Raw genomic sequence first — 23,857 nt, 5'->3', positions numbered from 1 at the left:
TGTTGCACTTCAAAAACATTTGTTTGGAAAATTTTCGATTTTGACACACAACATTTTCACCGTTTTGCAAAGATTCTCAAGTTTTTCGGTGAAGTGAAAAGGGACAGATTTGCTCATCACTACAAACCACCACTGAAAAACTTTTTTGACTCATGTGACTTTTTGACACAGCTGCATCTTTTTTGACACAGCCACGCCTTATTCGGCATGACCACGACTTTTTCTTCACGCACCAATTTTTTTTGTTGCAGCAAATTTTCACAGCAGTTTTGTGAAAAAAATTGCTGAAATGGGGAATTCTGCAGCGAATCTATGTCTGGTGAAAAAATTCTCTTATCACTAAAAAAAACCTGTGTTGTCATTTTAAGATGTAAAAACTAAAAAATTACAATTGCATATTATGAATGACAAAAACACATATTATGACTGACAAATTGTTTTTATCCTTAGACTTGCAATTTTGCATAACAAATGATGCAAAGGTTATTTTATACTTATACTATCCTAAATCTATGAAAATTACATTATTTTTTAATTTATGTTTTAAAATTCTTAAAATGATTTCACTATTTTGACATTTACTAAGAGTAGGCACCCCCAAGTGACTTTAATCGCTTACCTTTTACCCCGGGCTTGTGCCCCTGTTAGGAGAAAACTGCACCGGCCTGGGGTACCTGCAAGCATTTCCTCTTCCTTCTTCGCACACTTGCGCATGCGCAGTAGAGTGAAAAGCTGAACTTTAACAAAAAAGTCATCTTTTCACTCTACTGCACATGCGCCAGCCCAGGGATTTTGACAAAGACAGAAGAAGAAAAAAGGAAGCGCTCGCTACAGGTACCCTGGGCTGGTGCAGTTTTCTCCTAACAGGGGCAACAGCCCGAGGTAAAAGGTTAGCGATTAAAGTCACTTGGGGGTGCCTAACATTTTGGCACCCCCAAGTGACTTAGCCTTTCCTTCTCCATTAAAAATCATTTGAATATAAAATAAACCCAACAGGACAGTTTTGCTTCTAAAATGATAAATATTATATTATATCTCAGTTGAAATCAGGTGCAAGGTACTTTTACAAAAAAAGGAAATATGTTTTAAAAATTTGTATTATGTGATTACCTTTCTGTAATTCTGAGCTTTCTGGATAACAGTTCCCATAACTGTGTTAATAAGAGCAGTTAGTTTTGTAAGTTTAATAATTTTTTACTGATATCAAAGGTTACAGAATGTTAAAACTTCTAAATGCTTAATACATCAAATAATGCAATAACTTAAGTTCATATGAGATCCATATGGAGTCCTAATAGATATATATGTTTATATTTATAAAAAGTATGATTATTGTGACATGCTGACTACCTGTACACATAAATTTTGGGGGAATTAGCTATGATAGGTAGGGTAAGCAGAGAATCTGGAGCACAGAGACAGGGACACCACTTCTTTGGGCAAAAAAAACACAGGTTTGTTTGGGGCACACTCCTCCCAAACATCACAGTTCCTCAGCAAACAGTTCATCAAACATCATCATTATGATGCTTTTATGAAAACCAATGAAATGCTCACTTTACAGCACTAAAACAAGGTTGGATTTAATGTTTCAATTTTTATTTTAATTAATGATATTTTTAAAATGATATTTATAACATTATATTATGCTGATATACAGGGACTTATTTGATTCTGAAAGTGTATATTTACTTGAGATTTCTTCATATGAGAACTGAGATGAAATGCACCTGCATTCAGCCCTGGCAAATACTGACAAAAGGTCTTTGTATAGTGTTGCTAGGTAACAATTTATAGTATATACTTGTGAAAGGCAAGATCTACCAGATGTTCCTTCATTTTCAAAGATTACTTGCATTGTTGTGATTCAATTTTGAAGGATTTTTATGACAGCAATGGAAAATAGACAGAGAAATGAAAATGATTGTCATAACCCCCTAGACATCTAGCCTACTAGATCTGAGACTACTTTTCATGTGCAAAGTTTTAAAAATAGTCTAAATATCATGTACAATATATGTAAAAAGTGAGAAGAGCAGCTTCATAAAATACAAAGATGAAGATGCTTGATGTCAAGTAATTATTCACCAATTATGACACAGAGCAGAGGATACAATGCACAGTTATAGGAAACATTTGTAAGTACAAAGAGAATAAAAAAAAAAGTTAATTAGCAAAATATTATAAAAACACATTGGAGACTGACTGTGATTTTGTGAAGCTGCAGCAATACTTTTTAACAAATGTCAAATATATAAAATTCACCAAATGAACTAATAAAAAAGTTACTTAGACAATTCTGTCTGCAAGCTCCACTGAACAAAATAGAGTGGTTTTATTTCAACACAAGATTAAAAATGATTGAACATGGCAGATGAGAGCTGCAATCAAAAACATACTTCTGCAACATTTTTATTATAAAAATAACCAAATCAAAATACTTTTACTTTTGATGTTGCTGGCCCTTTAAATAACTATAGGACCTTTCCCACTAGAAAAAAAATACAGAAAAATAGAAATATATAATCAAGTGTTAATTTTTCCCTTAGTTCTCCCACAGAGGGGTATGTGCATGTTGCTGACTGGAAAATTTCAGATATTTCTTAAAGGAGAAGGAAAGGCTAGTAAAGAGTTAATCTCAAGCTGCAGGCATACCTTCAGTTGTCTCAATAGTTCCCTTGAGTCTCCCCATATTTCACCTGTTCAGAAGATCAGAAGCCAAACAGGAAGAAAAAACGCTGAGCTGTGTAAAGAAAGTTCCCATAATGCCTCACTCCTGCACAGACACCCAGACCAAGTGTACATGCTCAGTTAGTAAGACTATGAGGAAGCTTCCTACTGATTGGCTCAGATCCACATTCCTATTCCTAAGGGCACCACCTTAGGGGGAGGAGGGAGCAGGAGAGAGCAGAGAACTGTGTGTCTCTGGCACAGGAATTACAGACATAACAAATCTTTTTTTCAGAGAAGTCAGTGCAGCATTTCTGTGAGTGCTTATAGACCTTTCTGATAAAGCTTACTTAGTTTTTACCTTTCTTTTTCCTTTAAATATTTATTCTTAGATGGTCATTATACCTACATATTTTTTACATTTTACATCATTTTGCTTTTTGGTTTCCCATGTAGAAAATGTATATTGCTTCCAATTGTTTTTTAATATGTTTCTGTCCAACTTGATCGTTTGGCCGAGTTAACCTGATATTGCAGACCTTAACGTGTATGGCTACCTTTAGCGTTGACTAAGCAGTCATTGTGTTACTGTCAGAAGGGCTACAAGCTCCTTAACAATTCATACAAGGTTTAATAGTAACTGTGCTGTCTTGTTCATGGATTATACTCACCACTTAAATAGCCAGGGACTGCTGAGTTTATAGAGATTTTTACTTCTTGCTGAAGTTAGCAAAGTTTGCATTCATGTTCAGAAAGCAGAGAAACGTGAGCTAAGATTGTGCAACTTTAGCTTGGCACAGCTTTAATGGTGAATGTCATCGTCACATGAGCTTGCACAAATGCAAACAAAAAGCTGCACTGAGACACACAAAATGTGGCCGAAAAATGCCAGACTGAAGTAACACCTGTGCCTAAGGCTTTGGAGACATTCAGTTTTCATTGATAAAGCAACCCACTCATTTAATATATATTTGATAGCCTATAGAATAATGCACCAGACAATTGTTCAGCATTTAACAATAACCTAAAATAAGACATATTTTCACATAAAATATTTTGAAAAGGTTCTTAAATGATTAAGGTTCTCACTTTATACATGTTTTTCTTTAGAGTGTTTGTCTTAATGCACTGTTATAATTGTATATATATATATATATATTTTTTTTTTTAGGTTTGAGGAAAACCACGACTGAAATAAAAATGAAGAACTTAATGGCTTAAACTAACTGGTCCAATTTGAAGATCAGACTCTACATTTTTAACTGGATTCATTTGGAAATAATCTGGAGAATGACTTCCCATCTTTTTCTTGCATTTTTAGTGTGGATTTCTAAACCAAATCATTCTCATAGTGAAATATACTTTGAGAGGACAGCTGATGCACAGTCTATAGAAAAATTGCATCACTTTTCTGTTAATAATGGAAAACTATTAAATCGGCAAAAACGGGGATGGATGTGGAATCAGTTTTTTTTGTTAGAAGAGTACACAGGACTGGATTATCAGTATGTTGGCAAGGTATGGACTCCTGTTTGAGTTAATTTGATTTCTGATTCAGAGGTTTAATATGTGTTTTACTAAAAAATGTACTTATGATGTACTTCCAATAATTTATGTTGTAATCATGAAAAAAGCTATGGTGATCTGCAATTTATATATATATATATATATATATATATATATATATATATATATATAATGTGTATATAAGTGTGTGTGTGTATCAGTAGTATCAATATATATTCAATAATATTTCTTCTAAATGTTTCTTTTTTAATTTTCCTACCAAAGATTTAATTTCCTTTAAGACATTATGGGCTTTGTGGTAGGAAGCCAATAAATGCCTTGCCACAGTATCTTAGATAAATCATCACTGGAAAATACAATTAAGCAGTTATTTAATTCAGAATGTTTGTGATATACATCAAACTAAGAACCCATTTAGTATAACATTTACTTAATTAAAATGCTGATAAAGGATATTCAATAGAAGACAAAATTACATTTTCCTTTATGAGCACTTAAGTATAAACACAACAAGAAATTAGAGGATTATTTATGTGCTTTATTAATTCTCTAGGAAATGTTTTCTGTAGCTTAGCTGTCAGATTTGACACACAAGGGATCTACCCAGAATGAATAAAATAAACTGAACATTAAACATATGATGCCTGCATCTATAGATAAAAAGGAATGCAACAATAATGCTCTTAGTTAAGCTTTGGGGGCAGATTTTTTTATGCAGTGTAAAAAAACGGTGACAAAATCCGCCACACATTGCCAGGCTTAGGCATGTAAAATTTAGCCAAAATCAGCATACGTTTTTTCTTCCGCTGTAACTTACGTAAAATAACGGTGTAAAATCTGGTGTTCGGATGGCAAACTTCTCCATTTATTTTACACAGCTTTTTACGCAAATTTTTTCAGCAAATTTCATTTTGCACAGCATTATAAATAGGCCCCTGAGAGTGTTGCATTATATTAATAGCTAAATAAATATGCCTTTTGCCCTGTGTATCTGTATAGTTAATGTAGATATAACATTATAGAAAAGCTGTTTGGATTTTCATTAATCAACACATAAAGCACTGAATTTAAGAAAACACACTTTTTTTCTCTTTTCATGAAGATATTTTCAAATCAACCAGAGATGACATGATACTTCCTGTCCACTCACATAACAATTTTACAGTGAAATTGTTATTTTAGAATGAATTGAAAACTGATTCTTTTTAAACCATATTCCTGTAATTTTCGACTCAGGAATGATTCCTTTTTTTTTTGGTTGACATTTCATACCACTTATGCAGTTACCTAGAGCTTTTCAGACTCATATGTTCAATATAGTGGACCAAAAATATAACATGTCCCATTTAAGGTCATTTTACCTGTAGGCAGGCTGTAGATTATAAAATAAATTCATTGAAGGGTCATGTCTGCCTGCAACAAGGTTGCTTTACTGAATACAGTAGGGCTTGTTAGTCTGCCCTAGTGCCCCTAGTATCTTCCTCTTTCTTTGATTGGCCTTCTCTGGAAGTTCCAATGAGGTCAAAGTCCCCCTGGGCACATAGGCTGGAGTTTCAGGTGCCAGGGGAATGCTGGCCAGCAGCACATGTTTCCAACATGAAAAGTACATCTGTGCTAAATTTTCAAATTTCTGTTTGTATTTTTGTCTATTTATGTCTGTTTGGATGTGTTTGTCAGAATTTTGTAATCTTTGATGCATTTTCTACTTATATCTACTTTTCCCATTTCCCTCTATTTAGATTGTGTGATACAAATGATCTTCCCTTTCTTTGTCCGACTACCTTATTAAAGGTATCAAATCTTTAAGCACATCTTTTGAAGCACATGCTCTAAAATAATTTATGCATTTATACATTTTTTGCCTATAATTTGCACTTGTTATTGTAAACATTTGTTTAAAAGGAGTGGAGGCATTTAATAATTTCTTTTAGGTAAAATATAGAGTAATAGGTTTAAAAACAAACCCTAAATCATATAAGTCATAAATAACTACATTTGTTAAATATAAAATAAAAAAACAACCTATAATGTACAGTAATCATGAGAAACTGCAATATGCCTAGTTGATCAACTTTTCCTACTTTATAATTTATTATCATAATGCTCCTAATTCTCGCTATTTTTGCAATGCTATGATCCAAATCTTCAGAGAAGTTATTGCTCTCTGTTGTAATACTGCAGTAAAATCATTTGAAGGGACAGAGATTTATCTGGATAATGGGGGAAAATCTGGTGTTGTTATAACTGCATTGTTCATAGTTGATGGGCAAGCAGTGTTGTTATACAATCTGTAAATTCTTGGCAAACAAAGGTTGTGTACCATTATAGGCACACTGTAATTCTCGAAACTTGGTACCAGACTTCAGGCTTTTTTTGCCTATATTCAGAATTCTACAAATTTGTTTGGAAGCCTTTGTTTCTTAAGTTTGCAGAGAGAGATTACATCTTTTTCTGTCTTGGTCTTTGCCATTTATATGAGAGACACCCCTATTGAAAAACAAGATTAAGCGCTGATTACAATTCACTTAAGGGCTCTGGTACACGGGGAGATTAGTCGCCCGCGGCAAAACTCCCTGCTCGCGGGCGACTAATCTCCCCGAGTTGCCTTCCCCCTGCCATCCCACCGGCGAACATGTAAGTCGCCGGCGGGATGGCAGACGCGGCGGCGCGATTTCGCGCAAATCGCCGAAAAAGACTCGCGAGGCTTTTTCGGCGATTTCCCAAAATCGCCCCGCCGCGTCTGCCATCCCGCCGGCGACTTACATGTTCGCCGGTGGGATGGCAGGGGGAAGGCAACTCGGGGAGATTAGTCGCCCGCGAGCAGGGAGTTTTGCCGCGGGCGACTAATCTCCCCGTGTACCAGAGCCCTAAAAAGCACTGTGATATAAAATGTTTGATAGACATACAAATAGATGAGGAGATGTGTTTTTTTACTTTGGTCGTTTTCTAAATTTCATCTCTATATCCTGCCACTCACTCAGGTTCTTTTGAATAAAAGCCCCTTTTGATGGATTTAACCAACAAAGTACATTTGTGTATGAATCTTTTATTCAAGTAAGGGTGAAACCTCTGAGGCTTTGCATACCTCAAACCCTGAACTGTATTGATTTCATTTTGAAATGAACAGACCTGGAAAAGTTTGGCTAATCTCTCAGACGTCTGCTGTTGCAATATACTGTACCAGTCTGAGGAAAACTTTGATATGAACGTGCTTTGCACCTGCAAACCTACTGACTCGGCATCATTTCCCAAATGGAATGTGAAACAGTAATGTTACGGTCTAATGCACATGCTACACGCTATTTCAGTCACAAAACCATGTCATCCATTTAACTGACATATTTTCTGAATTAAAAATACACAATGTGAGTCTTTAAAAAAAAAAATCAATTTATATGACTTGATTTTGTTTCAGCTGCTTACATTGCATTGGGTTAAATCACAAAGCAGCAGTACTGATCTGTGTTTTAAAAGGGAAAAGCATGCTTACCTACAGTGCTTTCTTGTACAGTAAAATAATGATTTGATGTTCTGAAAAGATCTGGATTGAAAAATAATCATTTTGTGCATCTAAGCAAGCATTTTTATAACAATACAGCAAGCAGAGGCCCTAATTTACTCTGAAAAAGATTAAAATGAAATGGAGTGCATGTTATAAATGCTAATTTGTGTAAATGGTAAAGTAAAGACTTAAATGGTTACAATACATTTTAGTCTTTCTACAAAACTGATCAAGTTAAGAGGCTCCAGTTAGGAAGTTCTGCAGAGCTACATAAGGAGGGCATGGTGCTGTTCCCTAAAAAAACTCTCATACTCTCATACAATCTCATATATCCCACATACCCCAAAAATCAAAATGCTAGCAAGCAGCCACCGAAAAGCCATAGCTTTGTGTTCTCAGATAGTATGTGAGACCCCATATAATAAGTATCCGCATTGAAATGTTTTACTATAAATGAATTCTTTATTGCTGCAGGTAGGTTCTAATATGAGCTAGTACACCCAGCTTTGGTGATGTTGGAACAAGTGTGAATGTATATCATTTCCCACCATTGCAAAACACCATCTTCACAAGATTTTAGCTGTTCTGAAATACAGTAGCATGCCTTAAAATGTATTTAAATAGAATTTTATAAGTATGTGCTGTATGTTTTTCAGTTTTATGTTTAGTAGGATTTAAGATTTACTGTTTGGATAAGCCTCTACTAAGAAAACCACAATGCTCTTTGCATCATTTTACACTGTATGACAGACCGATAATTGATCCTTTGGCATTTTCACTGAGATAATACGTGTCTGATTCAAAACCTTTGAAGTCATGACCTAGCTCCTAGAGTGCAGAAACTGAAAAGTAGGCTGACAGCATTGATGTTTTGACAATATTATTGAAATCTTTTGATTTTCCGTTGTAAGGAACTCATGAGAAAACTCCATTAAGTAATTCTGTCAGTATTTTTCTTATGTTCATACATATGTGTAAAGGAAAGGAATTTTTAATATGACTGCAAACATAACCCACACATTTTTTAGAGTATAGTCTGAAAAAAAGAGAGAAATCGAGACAGAGAGAAAAAGAGATAGAGAGAGAGAAAGAAAGAAAGCAATGAGATATTTCTTTGTAGAGAAAAAGAATGCATTATAAAGACCATTTTACTTAAAATAATTTTGTTGCTGCCTGGTGCAACGAAAATACCCAGATGTTGTTCATAAGTAGGGTTATATTTTCAGACAATACAAACCAGAAAAATGAAGAACAAAAGTCTCAAAAATAAATTTCCTTGTTGTAGTGGCTTGATCAGTAGGATCTCATAAGATAACAAACTTTATTTGGCACAATGGTAACCATAAGATTCTTACTTAATATTAGGAAAAATATGCTTATATTAAAATGTGGATATAAGGCCTAGATGTATGACAATAGTTAATATTGATTTTAATTTTCTGTGAATATTTAGTAAAACAAAACAAAAAAAAACCTGCTAAAAAATTGCTAAGAAATGGAAGTAACCATATATACTTAATAATACATAAAAATGCACCTCTAAACTGTATTAAACTGTAGTCTAATTCTCTAAAGGAGAGAATTAGAGAACTTGTCTCTAATATGAGCAATTAAAGTGAAACAAATATTAACACTTTACTAACTGTACAAATGGCAAGATGAGTGACTTTTAAATACTTGGGGGGGTTATTTAGTAATGTTTTGAATTTTGCGGGTTTTTTTTAAACCATAACTGAACTCATTTCCATGAATGTCAGTCATTTTTTAGGAATGCACTGAATCCACTATTTTGGTATTCGCCCGAACCCCAAATCCTTTGTGAAAGATTTGAATGAATACCAAACTAAATCTGAATTTGCAAATTAGGCCACAGACGTTTTAAAACAATACTGTCATGGGAAAACATGCAGAATCCTGCATCGAAATTAATTTTTCAAAAGTGCAAGCAGTTTTTTTACTATTTGATTTTGAAATTTCACATGGGATAGCAATGATTTTTTTTTCCCAGGGTGCCACAGCCATGTGACTTGTGCTCTGATAAACTTCAGTCACACTTTACTGCAGCACTGGAAGTTGGAGTGGTATCACCCTTTCCCCCCAGCAGCTGAACAATGGGAAGGTAGCAAGATAGCAGCTACCTGACACCCATATCGCTAAAAGTGGTGAATATCAGAATCACACCCAAAAGTAAATTCTTTTCAGTTACATGGGAGTAGGAGAAACAATAGGTTATCCAAAAACAGTTCTAATGTGTAGCACTGGCTCCCTCTGAAAGCTCAGTAGTAAAATGTACAACACACCAATGCTACAACTAAAATACATTTGTTGGTTCAAGAATGAAATTTTTAATAGTAAAGTAAATTATTTTCTATGTAAACAGTGTAATTTAGAAATAAAATCATGGTAGAATCCCTTTAAAGAGAACAGTGTGTACAGTGTGTGGTGAAAAATTTTCAACTTCTGTGTCTATGTGATGAAGCATTAGTAAAGTAATTTAAAGGATGCTGATTCAGTTTGGCTAGACACATGGATTTGAACCAAATCCTGTATTTGGTGCATTCCTACTTTTTTGTATTCTCGCACAAATGACTGTGTTGAAGATGCTCAAAACCCTTCTTAGTTCTACTGTTACCAGGCAGACATCTATGTTGCCATTTCTCTATTTACATACTTGTATATTATTGGTATTTAGGATTATGACCACTTTCTGCAATAACACTAATACATAATAAAACACTAATATAGTGTTAAGTAGGGGGTGGATCTTCCCCCTAATATAGTGTTTAGTAGGGGGTGGAGAGCGCCATCATGTAGAGAAGTCGGGGAGCAGTGAATGAGGATTATTTAGAGCAAGTGCGTTCTTGTAATACAGTATTCTAGGAGTCAAATTAGTAATAGCTAGAGAAGAGAAGTTCTTTGTGCTTCAACCAGGAGAGATAGCAGGAGGTAGTCTCCTAAAAGGCTCTGCTGAAGGGGCCGCAGTAGTGACAAGGGTATCAGACTTGCTATGCTATACTATATATACATATCCCCGTGGATTATTTATCTTGGACAAACAAAGTCTTTATTTACTTTTGTTGCAAAGATCTTTCTATTTTTCTACTTTATTCTCTACATGTGGCAGTGTGTAGTTTAACAACACCACATACATTCTTCCCCATAGCTCTATCACTAGCTGGACATTGTTATTGTTTTACAGCCAAAAAAGGTTAAAAAAAAAAAAAAGAAAAAATTACATTTGTAAATGCCCTTCTAGGTTTTAACAATAAATAATAGAAATAGATACATCAACCAAAAGCTATTATGCCAATAAATTATGTGGATCCCATTATCCACTAAATCACCAGAGGGTATGAATAGCTAATTTGATATGCCTGATAGACAAGTTTATAGGGTTGATAAGTTGTTTGTATGCTTATATATTTTTTTTTTCTGCTTTTCAATTTTGTTCTTTCTCAGAATTTTGTAACTATAGACATGTTTAAGGGATTCTGAACTGTGTATGGAATATTGCTAATAATGTGTAGCTACTTTTGCGTTTTAAACTATACATATATTTAAACTTTTTTTTACTATGCAAAACAATCAGTGATTGATCTACAGTACATGCAGTGCTATTGGCTGTTGTGAATTTTAAAGTTAGGGCCTTTCCTATTTAACTGCTTCCTAAAGATCCTTTTTTGAGTTTACAAGCCTGGACAGGAGTGAATATCTTGTCTATAGAGTTAGAGTGCCTATAAAACGTTTTTGCCAAAGTCAAAAGGATACTAACATAGTTGGAATGGACATATACCTAAAATTGTTGCTGAAATGCTAATACTTTATTAGATTTGGAAGTACTCTTACTTTGCTCTTATGAAAATGTTCATGTAATTGTGTGCAAAAGAAGCTGCTACATTTTACATCAAACAATAGAATTTTGCAATCGTTAAGCTGCTAAATAATTTTTGGTTGATGGGGATATTGTTGTTTATGAATAGGGTGAGTGAAAAAAATGTGTCTGAAGTATAATTAAACATATATGAAACTTAAATTGCTAGAAATTCACTATATTGCCTGAAATATTTTGACACATTTTTAAATTCGGTCATCTTGTTAGGACATCTTATCTAAAATGACATGTCTGCCATTAGTTCCAAGTTTCAAAATGTCACTGGAAGCTATATCTGGATAGTACTATTTATCATGGGCATATGTTATCACTATTTTAATTTGAATCAGATTCTGGTCCTATTTAAACGCGTTTTTCTAAGAATTACATTTTACTTTTACGTCTGGTAATTTAAAAGACCAGTCAGAGTTTGGTAGATACCACTGGAACTCTGACAACTGTAGAGATGAGTAGTGGAGCAATAAAACTGGAGGCTGTTTTTCATGGTTTGGAATAGGAGCCATAATTTCAGGAAAAGCAGAACAACATAACCCTAATGTGCAATGACATACTTGACAAATCCATGCTGCCTAATATTTTCCACTCAGTGCCCTAATGCGCAAAGTAAAGTACACACAGATTGGGTTTTCTGAGATGTTAGTGCAAGATACTGGCTAGTATGCACAGAGCTCTCACCTCCACTCAGTTTAACACCTGCGATATCACTCACCACCAATACCCAACCTGTAAACTCTTGTGGCTGAATGGAAGAACATCCCAGCCATTTAAATGTTATAACATCTAGCAAAAAGGCTTTCCAAAAGAGTACAGGTGGTTAATAGCAGCAACAACCACCCTGTTTGGTTTGGAATTATATTTTGGCAATACAGTGTAGAATTGGTTGAAAAAAAAATTTGATGCTTTATACAATTCTATAGATGATTTATACAATCCATAGACCCCTTAACCTAAAGTTTGTAACTTGAGATTTTGTCCATGGAATCTTTAAACAGAGCTGTAAGACAAAGAAAAATACTTCTACAAAAAGTACTAAATAACATTTTCTACTTAATTTGCATTGTTATTATATTTAATGCTATGAAAATATTAGTTTAAACTTTGCTTTGATAGTTTCCGGCAATTCATGGCAAAAGATATGCAGCTGCAGTATAAATAGAGGAAATAGCCATTACAGTATATTAGTAAGGTAAAAGAGCTCATGATTGCTGACAATCCTTCATTATTCAGATTTTTAAAGTATTAGTTTGCTTTGCATTGAGCATCTTCTTGGTCCTTATGTTACTAATAGCCTTGTTCTACCCACTTAAAGGGTCAGTACACACCTATACATACCTTTGTTCAACATGAGCAAAATAAAAAGGATGTAAAATGTATATTAATAATTTTTATTTTAATTTAGGAAAAATTTGTATTTCTCCCATGTTTTTCAATAATAAATCACTAACTGATAGCTGTTGTATTTTTACCTTTACTATCTTACTCTATCCCTTGGTTATCGGGACAGTTTGTCTATAGATAAGAATTAATTTATTATACAGGGAAACTATCTGTGGGCTTGTAATTTGAATAATAAATTTCCTATCTTTCTGTTTTAGTCCTGTTTAGTACAATAATAAAAAATAGATATATCTTAATTAAAAATTAAGCTAAAAGTATGTTCAGCATATTAAAAGTTATATTAAAAAGATTGACCTATAGAACACATCTGAACTTTCACATTATAGGTTTTCTTGAAATAATAAATATTTGGTCTTTCCTAGTGATTAGCAAAATTTTTCGACAGGCATGGATTGCCGGATTGTTCGTGAAACAGGCGCAAAAATTTTCTGCAGAAAAATTAGACGTGACAAAAAAAAGTTGCGGGCATCAAAAAAAATTGTTGCTTGTGTCAAAGAAAATGATGTGCGTAAAAAAAAATGCCGCACAGTGGAAAAAATTGTTGCACATCATTTGATGCACATTATTTTGCATGTTTCACAATTTTTTGGCCTTTTCGTGAATCTTTTTAAAGTTTAGCAAATTTTTTGCTGAAGCTAAACAGGACAGATTTGCTCATCGAGTCTCTCCATAATATGAAAACTGGATGACTATATCAATGACATAGTAACATAGTACATAGTAACATAGTAACATAGTAACATAGTAAGTTGGGTTGAAAAAAGACATATGTCCATCAAGTTCAACCATAATGCCTATATATAACCTGCCTAACTACTAGTTGATCCAGAGGAAGGCAAAAACCCCATCTGAAGCCTCTCTAATTTGCCGCAGAGGGGAAAAAATTCCTTCCTGACTCCAAGATGGCAATCGGACCAGTCCCTGGATCAACTAGTACTAAGGACTCTATTTTTAACTAATAATTCTGTTGTAGGGGTGGGTACAATAATAATGTCTTTCTCACAAACAGCGTGTTTAAAGGACTCTACCAGTTGAAAATAGTATCTGAGAAAAGATTTAATTTTTATTCCTCATGAATAAAATTACAATAAATGCTATCTAATGCTTTCCTGGATCAGTGACAAGACAGAATGTGGAAATTTGTTATATTTCAGTAATGGGTCAAACAATAGTAGGAGAAGAATATTTTAATAATTTAATGTACATTTTGTTGAGAAGAGAAAACAGTATTCCTGCTGTTGCTATAAGAACCTCTCTTCTTGCTGTACACATTTTTTTTTTGCTTTGCTTGTATATATTGTAATGTAAAAATGTTTATTAAGAGTTTATTAAAATGTTGTGTTTCGTCTGTAGATAACAGTTTTTCTAGTGCAGATTCAGGAAAATTTTTGTCAGGTAAAAAAAAAACAAAAAATGAATCAATCTCTGGGGAAAAAATTTGCTCATCACAAGTACTAAACAGCCATTTACATTGCACTTTTTCTATCCTGTTGTTAAACATCCAATTGTGTGTGTAAATGCCCCTCTCGGTTCCCAAGCCCCACTGCAGACCCTCATTTGCCAGTAATTTGCTAATATTATTCATGTCATAATAACAATTTTCTGATTACAGCATTTCACATAAGCAACTATTAATAAAAGTTATTGGAGTTTTCCCTTTTTATTTACATATATCTAACATGAAGATTAAATGAATGAACAGTATGAAACATATTTGCACACAAACGGCTGGAATTCTGTGATTTGATACAATTCTGTAATTGATAATAATAATGTACAACATTTGCCAGATCAGCTAAAACTACCATTTGGCAATAATATGATTAACACCATGTGGGTTTAGCCGAAATCAACTAATTCAGATCAACCAAAATCAAACTAAGCTATAACGCTATTAATGTTTTAAAACTCGATCATTCAAGCAGAAGTCACATAATAGATATAGTATTTGCATGTTTTCCCAAGAGTGAAATCTGTACTTAATAAACAGTTAGTGAAATAGATTCTTTGGTGAAATCCCACATTTCCCAGTAAATTGTTATAACCTTATAGTTCCTTAGGTTGAGTTACTTGATGTTTACAGTGCCTCTAAAAACAAAGCATCTGATACAAAACGTGGAATTATATAAAGTTAATAGGGTCAACAAACTGTAAAATTAAGAATTACATTTATAGTGGGGAAATAGTGCTTATATAATTGTCAAGAAGCACCTTAAAACTATTCTGAATGTTGAAAAAGTATACATTCAAGTTTTATAAAAAGCATGGATTTACCTCAAAATTAGCTAAGAGTGTATAGGATTATAACATTAACAAGCTGCACGAAGAGTGCCAAAGACTCTGATAATCACATTCCATTATCAAAACCAACAAAGTGATCATGCCTATGATTGTGAAGAGACAACAGACAGGGGAAATCCATTATGCCATAACCTTTTCTGCCATTAAACTTTAGGAGGTCTGGCAGGGAACCACTTGAAATGGTAAGCATAATATTGTTTAGCCAGAAAATCTGCAGAATAATGCATTATGATGTCTCTCTATATAAAGCATACTGAGTTCAGAGTTGCATGACCTTTATAAAAGCACCCTTTGCTCAAGCTTGTGCTTTTATATGGTTTTGGAACTGACTTATAATTTCATTATATTTTACAATAGGGGTTACATTATTCATATCAATGTCTATTTTTCTTAGGTAAACTAAACATTACTAAACATAACAGGAAATTCCTCTAGAGTAAAAGAGCACAAAATATTATACAATTGCTTTGCAATTACTGAATGTGTTTATGGCAGCTGACAGGGAAACTATTAAAGCAGGCTCATTCTGATTTTTAGGGATGTTTCCATAGGATTTAAAAATACTTATAGGATAGTCAGTTAACTGAAAAAAAAATGTTTTAAATGTATTGGTTGTTAGATGTAGGGAATGTCTTTGTTCTGGATAAATAGTTTTGGCTAAATAGAATTAGCTATTTTTCTGCAATAAAAAACAATGTTGACCAATTTCCAGTTACTACTGTAGGTTAAGATAAAAATATTTAAGTATTGCCTAAATACCTTTGTTTGCTATAGGAAGCACACAGAAATAATCTAGAATTGGAAAATATTTCTGTTAACATTTTTACATGCAGTCCTTTCTTCTGTATCCAACACTTTGATCATGTACAAATTGCTAGAAACATTATTGTTCCCTTGGGTGGATTTGCTTATCTAAGTAGCAATTGTACCTCTATAAATCAGAATCAGCACATGGTATTATGTACAGCCGATAGAACCAGTGAAATGTAAAATTAATTAAACTCTTAAGTACAATGTTGGTTTGAAACAACAAAAAGCAGCAAGACATACAAGAGAGGATAGGATCAATAAAAAAAATATTGCTGGTTACTTCAATAATTAATGTTTGGGAGGTGAAAATGTGCTAATGTACTGATAATATATATGGTGGATTAAATGCATTTTTGTATTTCCATTTATCTTTAATATAAGCAATGCAAGCCAATATTTATTACATACAATATACTAAAGAGAAAAGCAGAAAAATGCAAATAACGTTAAACATGATTTATGTATTTTGCAAATAATCTGAATGATATATCAAATCATAATATAATGTGTTGTGCAATTAATAAGATACATACTCTGTTTAAATCAAGAAAAAAACGGAAGAAAATCATTGTAATAATAAAACGATGAAATCCATTAAGAATGTGTGCATTTACCAATACTTAATTCTTTCAGATCAAATATGAAAAAAATGCGGGCACTGTGTGACACGCTCGACTTCTTTTTACATGACCGTGCCGTATTTTACATGACCGGGCCTTTTTTTATGTGACTGCTCCTTTTTTTTTAAAGCGTCAGAGCCCTTTTTGATACGACTGTGCCCTTTTTGTTAACACAACAGAAAAATTTTTGCAGAAAAATTTTAGGAAATTTTCACCAAATAATTCACCAATGGCAAAATGCAGGATTTCACTGTGAATCCATGCCTGGTGAAAAAATTTGCTCATCACTGTACACTTTTAAATATATTTTATTTATTTTAAATATTTTGTTGCTTTTCAATATTCATTTCTTTCCAAATTTTAGTCATTTCTCTACATTGATGCAAGCAGTATTTGGGAGAAGTTTTGAATTATTATTAATTATAATAGGGGTTCCAAAATTCACATACATAGCTAATTTTAATTCATTTTAAAAGTGATCTGGTGGCTTAATGAGTCAAATGCCCATCATTTTCGTTTTAGAGAATTCATACATTTAGTAGTACTGATAACACAGCTTAAATATTATATGAATAGCTACAGTATAAAACTTACATCTGTTTTATAAGAAAATAAAAAAGTAAAAAAAAATAATGAAAACAGTAAAATGCACAATTATGTATCAGATAAAGAAAGTGGTTCATAGAGTCTGAAAGGAAAATGTTCATTACATTTTGCAAATAATTTTGCCCATGATTAAATCATTTTTAAGAAAAGTACTCATTTATGATGAGCAAGCATTCTCATATCTCTATACATTAGCTGATTGCAGATATGGACTAGCAGGAGAAGATCAGTACATTTTCTTTGTCATTGTTAATCACCTTATCAAAACTGGTGATTATGCAATCAATGTAGAAAGGGATTTATTTCACACTAGCTGAAGTTAGACATTTATACTCAACCATACCATTAAATAATACATTTAAATTCCTGTAAAATTCAGTTTTAGAGAGACCTGAAGCTACCCATTCTAAACTGGAAGTGCTGCTGAACAAAAAGCTAAATAATAGAAGAATAACAAATAAAAATGATGACTACAGATTATCTAATAATATCATGCAACATTTAAAGGGATTCTGTCATGATTTGTATGGTATGCTTTCTATCTCTGCATTACACTGTTTACATAGCAAATAATTCACTCTACCATTTAAAATGTTATTCTTGAACCAACAAATGTATTTTTTAGTTGTAATATTGTAGCTGGAGGAGTCCCAAGCCTGACTTGGATTTATTACTATTGAGTGCTGTTATGTTATCTACTGGGAGCTGCTATCTTGCTACCTTCCAGTTGTTTTGCTGGGAGGGGGGGGGGATTGATATCACTCCAACTTACAGCTCAGCAGTAAAGTGTGCCTGAAGTTTATCAGAGCACAGGTCACATGGCAGTAGCACTCTGGGAAATGAAGAATATGGCTAGCCCCATGTAAAAGTTCAAAATTAAATATAAAAAAAAAGAATCTGTTTGCATTTTTGAAAAACAGATTTTTAATGCAGAATTCTGCTGAAGAAGCTCTTTTAACTAATGTAAAGTAAAAACGATTACATTAAATCCTATACCTATAATACCCATAATGCCTATAATGTGGAGGTACTTGGACTCTAATTAAGGAGGGACAGCATGCTTAGTCACTATACTGCTGCACTTGTCACAGATTTTATGTATCACTAACGTCGCCATGTAACACAGCACACTGCAATGAAAGGAAAGCCTGAAATGAAGGTGGATATAGCTGTAGGTATCTGGTGATTTCAAACAATAAATATGACCTTGAGCCCTGTAGTATGTAAGATGCATGGTCTGATGGAAAGACATTTTCCCAGTAAAAGACAGATTAGAGACTTTTCTCTTGATTTATACTTTTGATACAAAGTATGCATTCTTTATTAAAAAGTAGAGGTAAATCCTTCATACTCCATTTTATATTCCACAAACCCAAAGTATGGAATTTTCTTACCTAACAAGTATCACTTTTAATAAATGCTGCTCAATCAACGCTCTCCAGAAAGTTAATGTCTTATCCCAAAAATTATGAAAAAGCGTGAAATGGAAAGCAAAGAAACTCTAACTCTTGTACAGTGAAAGTACATTTTCATACTCCAATATCATTATTCCAGATGTATTGATCATTTGTGAGTAGCAAGCTGTTGTACAGATGGCATTATACACCAGAAAGACTGCACAAAATTTTCCCAACATTGAACTGGTGATGGAAAATTGCAGGTCTAAAGACACCTTAACCCACATATGGTGGCATTATGAAGTTCTAATACCCTTATGGCTACAAATCAATTCTCTTATAACTACTGTGACTGGTACTACTATGTCCATGTTATTCACAGATTTTTAACAGTTTTCCCCAAGGAACTCCATACTGTGGTTCATTATATTATATTTGTTACCAGGGCTGTATTTATATGGGGAACTGTGCCTAGGGCGGTAGCTTTAGAGGGCAGCCCTCGGGTGCCTATAGAATTGATTACGTTTTTTTAAGAAAATAAAATAAAAAAATCAAAAATCTTACCAAGCTACCACAGGCGACTTTCTGCCTAAATCAAGCAGGGGAGCTGGAGGGTCAGTGAGGAGTATAATGATTGTTTTGGAGAAACTGGAAGTAAAGCGTGCCAGAAGTGACATCACATGCAGCTGTGCAAGTTTCTCTTCTTTATGTTCTCATATTATCTATTAATAACTGTGTGGGGTTCAGAGGGATGGTTGAAAGCGAAGGTTCAATTGAGGAGTCCCCTTGTCATGTATCCTTAATGTACACAATGTTGATATGTTACTAAATGTGTACATACTTACATTTTTAGTTAACCTTTGGTAAATGCTGAGGCCAGGTGTGGAGCTTGCAGTCTTTTGTGAAGGAGCATGAAGGGAGAGTAAGTCGTTTATCTTAGGTGACTGCAGCCAGAGTAAGGGAAACCTGCAATACAGTTTAACAAGGGAGGTAGTCCTAGAGAAGCCCTGGAAATTCAAGGACTGGCTGAAGCAGATGGTAGAACTGGGCTTTTGGGATTTTTTTATTCATGTATAAAATCTGGCACATCTGAACAAGGACAGGTTAAGAACATCAGTTGCATCAAACTCTACAAATATCAAGTGCTATACCTTTGGTCTTGTTTGCTGGATGCCTTCATCAATACCAACATAATAAATAAGTCCAAAGTGTTAAAGTCTGTTTACTCGCTGTTTGTTACCATAAATGCCCACCACCAAATAATTCAAAAATATATGCTGAACTGGATTAAAACTGTCAAATAGAGCTCATATCTGCCAGTATCATTGGAAATGACATTACAACAAAACATGATAACCCCTACTTTCTAGAGATTTAATATGGTTCCTTTATTTTGCTTGTTGGTATATAAGCTAGTGTACATCGCCTCACCTACAGAATTTCTTTGTGTAAGGTTCATACCCTATTTTTAACAATTACATATCAACCTTTAACCATGTTAATTTTTTTTTATTTCTCTTTTATTTTTCCTATCACTTTCTTAGTTATTTTATTTTGCTACTTTGTTATAATGTTTTGGGTGTGTGTCACAAAGCGTAAAAACACTACTACTCTTCCTAAATTAAACCTGAAATTATCTGTATTTTCTTTTTACATCCATTACCACTGCCATGTTCTACAAATCATTTTACATCAGTTTTCATACCAGAAATGTATTGCATCCTGAATTTGTTCCACTTACTTTAAAGGGTTTTAACATTTATTTATAAAAAATACACCAATTCTTTGCATTGCATTTTATCACCATAATCAACACTATTTTTATATAATTAATGTATTTTATGCAACTTTTAAAATTACAATGTAACTGGTTATAATTAGATAGAAATAGTAGGATACCAATTGCAGCAGGGATACAAAAATGTGTAAATAATCTATAGCCATATAGTAATGGATAATTTGCTATGTTCCCATCTATAAAAATGAATTTCCTCTAGGTCATATTACCAGGGCTCCATTAGCAATTTTCAGTTGACAGTGATGTAAAAGGCTACTTAGGAAATTATAAATAAGGCCATAATTTGTATAGCAATTCATGTATCATAACTGCTTCAGAGAACCTGAAAAAATGAGTTACTTAGGCTTTGTTACTGCAGTCATTTCAGTTTAAAAACAATGTGTCAAGGTGATGTATCGCTTGTAAAGTTATACTTGTTATTAGTGCTATTGGTACACAAGTTTAAGGAGCAGATTTAGCTAAATGTGAGTTTAGAGTGTAATACATTAAAACTCACCTATATTCTAATTATTGCTATGGGGTTTTTAGAAGCATATTTATGAATACGTATGGAGTTCAAACTTTAACCCATTGATAAATATGCTAAATAAATATTATAAAATCCCATAGCAATGAATAGAACATGGGTGAGTTTTTATGTATTAAGCTCTAAACTTACAGTACATTTAAATAAATCTACTGTATATGAGATAACTACAAAATGTTTGAACCATAATTCGAATTTGTTTTACTAAATCATCCACTTACTATTACTACTGTGCAAAATAATGCTTATATTTTATAAAGCTGATTATTTGCTGTGTAAAGCTGTATATTTTCTTTTAGGCTGTCCGATCTCTATATTCAAAGCCTTTCTTTAATGCTGTTATATTTATGGGTAAACCAATCAAATGAAGTTGGAAAGTTTCAGGCAACAATTCAATTCTAGTAGTAAAAATGGTGTGAAAAAGAGGGAATGAATGGCCGCTGAATTTTTACAACAAACACTGAGGAGCAGATTTAAGATTGTTCAAGTCTTTTCAGTTTGAATAATCATTAAGGAAGCCCCACATGAGTTAAAGAACTTGCGTGGAATTTGGGGGGGGGTATATCTTAATCAGGTTTATAAGAGCCATTTATCGGATAGCAGACAGAGTTTAAGTGAGTCACTAGCAGTCTACCGTTTTATTGCAGTTTTTTTTAATTGCTGCCAGAGTATCCCATGCCATATTGTCTTCCTGATGGAACAGGTAATGTAAGAAAGACATCTTTCAGTGCCATAATTATGTTTACACAGAAAGACTAATATTAACTGTATTCATGATAAAATGAATGACTGTGGTAATGAAATGTTGAAGAGCAAAACAAGCAAAATAATAGTACTTACCTGCATAGGTTGGAATAAATATTAATAAAAAGATGTTCACATACTTCTTTTTTCCTTCCTGAAATAAAACACTTAGGGCATATTTATTAAAATTCGTATTTTTGTAATTTTTTTTTTCTACCACAACAAAACTGAAGGGCAGATTTATGAAAGTGTAAATTAGAACTCCCCACAGTAAAATTATACCACTCTCAGGGGCAGATTCATAAAGTACGAGTTTGAATCCCGAAATGGATAAAATTCGAATTAGATACGATAAATGTGCCCCTGTCAGTGTGAGAAAATTAGAGTTCACAATTGATAAATATCACTCTAAAAATCCAATAGGAATGAATAGAGAGCAGTTGAATTTTACACTTTGGTAAATCTGCCCTTACTTATAAAAAAAAAAAAACACAAATGTCTCCACATTTATTAAAAAATACTAATATAAAAAGCACAAATGAAAAAATTGCCTAATGAATACAAAAACAAAACAAATAACTCAAAATTTTTATTACGTAAGTTTTTTATGCGGAAAAAAAAACCTACTAAAACAAATATTTTACAATTTGCAAAGGACTGCTCCCATTGACTTATACATGACCTCACCAACTTCTAGATGGCATAGATTTGTATTAGAGTTTTATTAAATTTGAAAAAATCATGTTTTATAGTAGTTATTTAAATACATGATTTTTTGTGTTTAAACTTTTAAATCGAGGTAATAAAAAAAAGGACGTTAATAAATGTGCCCCTTAGCCAGATTAGACAGCATATGAAACCAAGGAGACATATGTGTAAAGGTGTGATAATCTCATGGCGTTCACCTAACTCAATAATTCTTTACTACTAGTTATGAGTGAATTTTTCCTTTTTTGCTCCACTGAAAAATTTGTGAAATGGTGAAAAACTTGCTAAATGCAAGCACAGCTTTTTTTAAACAGGGAACTTGTTTTATGCAACCAAGACTTATTTGATGTCACCACAACCTTTTTGGATGTGACTACAACTGATGTGACGTGACCACAACTTTTTTTTTTATGCAACCATAAATTTTTGTGGAAGTTTTGTGAAAAATAATCTCCAATGACAAAATGCGGAATTCTGCAGCAAATCCATGCCTGGCGAAAACATTTACTCATCACTATTTAATACCTTCATAGAAGTACTTAGTGGTAAATAAACAACATTAAAAAAATGGAAATGTATAGGTATGGGAGAGTCTTGGGAGGTAATTATGCAGTTATAATTATAAATGATAAACATACCACCATCATACATTTGGCTAAACTGAAATTATTATCAGAGGATTTTATTTATTATTTTAGCTGCAGTATAATACAATTATTCCGCTTTCTAGTGTTTCAACCAAGTGTCTGATATCAGTTCTTAATGAAACCATTGATTTAACATCAAAAGAACTGGTGCATGCCTTATAGCTAAGAGGGAAATGTTGATTAACTCCTTATGGTCTCAGCAATATAATATGCTGCGGAGGATAAAATCACTAAGTGCTTATGTTTTCAAGGTTAAACAAGAAATATATACTCACTGCACACATTTGCTGTAAGGTAAATAAATGAATGTGTGATTTAAACAAATGGATATGATAGTGTGGTAGATTCTGATAAGTGGGATTAATATAATCAATCATGTACTGCCTACTCACAGGCAGAAGCTTACTTGTACCCTCTCCTAATCTCCTTATCAGGCCATTGCAACCCTAAAGGAAAAATAAAATCTTCCTGCACATATTTACTCTACAGTTTTATAAACTACACTCTTAGGATTATAATAAAGGTGAAAGTGTAAAATAAATCATTTTGACATTTTTTTAACATACCATTTAGCCTTTAAATACTGTACAGGTAATTACAAAACCTAACATATCAGAAATGCTGTTTGTTTTTTTTCTTAAAGGGAGCAGTATTCTCAGAAAGTAAAATTACTTTCTAATCTTAGCTTTGCAAAACAAGAAGGTTCACTTG

The 23,857-nt window shown here is 33.2% G+C and overlaps 1 protein-coding gene across 1 annotated transcript in view; it reads left to right on the top strand.

The window, feature by feature from the left end:
- The window catches only part of cdh10 (cadherin 10, type 2 (T2-cadherin)), a 177,402-nt gene that overhangs the window by 69,367 nt on the left and 84,178 nt on the right, over positions 1-23,857 (top strand). Inside the window, exon 2 of the mRNA XM_002935584.5 lies at positions 3,842-4,188. Coding sequence (XP_002935630.3) covers positions 3,961-4,188 — 228 coding nt within the window. The 5' untranslated portion in view covers positions 3,842-3,960. The remainder of the gene's footprint in view (positions 1-3,841; positions 4,189-23,857) is intronic.

Source organism: Xenopus tropicalis, chromosome 6 (genome assembly GCF_000004195.4).
Source record: "Xenopus tropicalis strain Nigerian chromosome 6, UCB_Xtro_10.0, whole genome shotgun sequence".
Classification (NCBI taxonomy): domain Eukaryota; kingdom Metazoa; phylum Chordata; class Amphibia; order Anura; family Pipidae; genus Xenopus; species Xenopus tropicalis.
The sequence above is the reverse complement of the archived record's forward strand: the minus strand, read 5'-3'. Positions and strand labels throughout refer to the sequence as shown.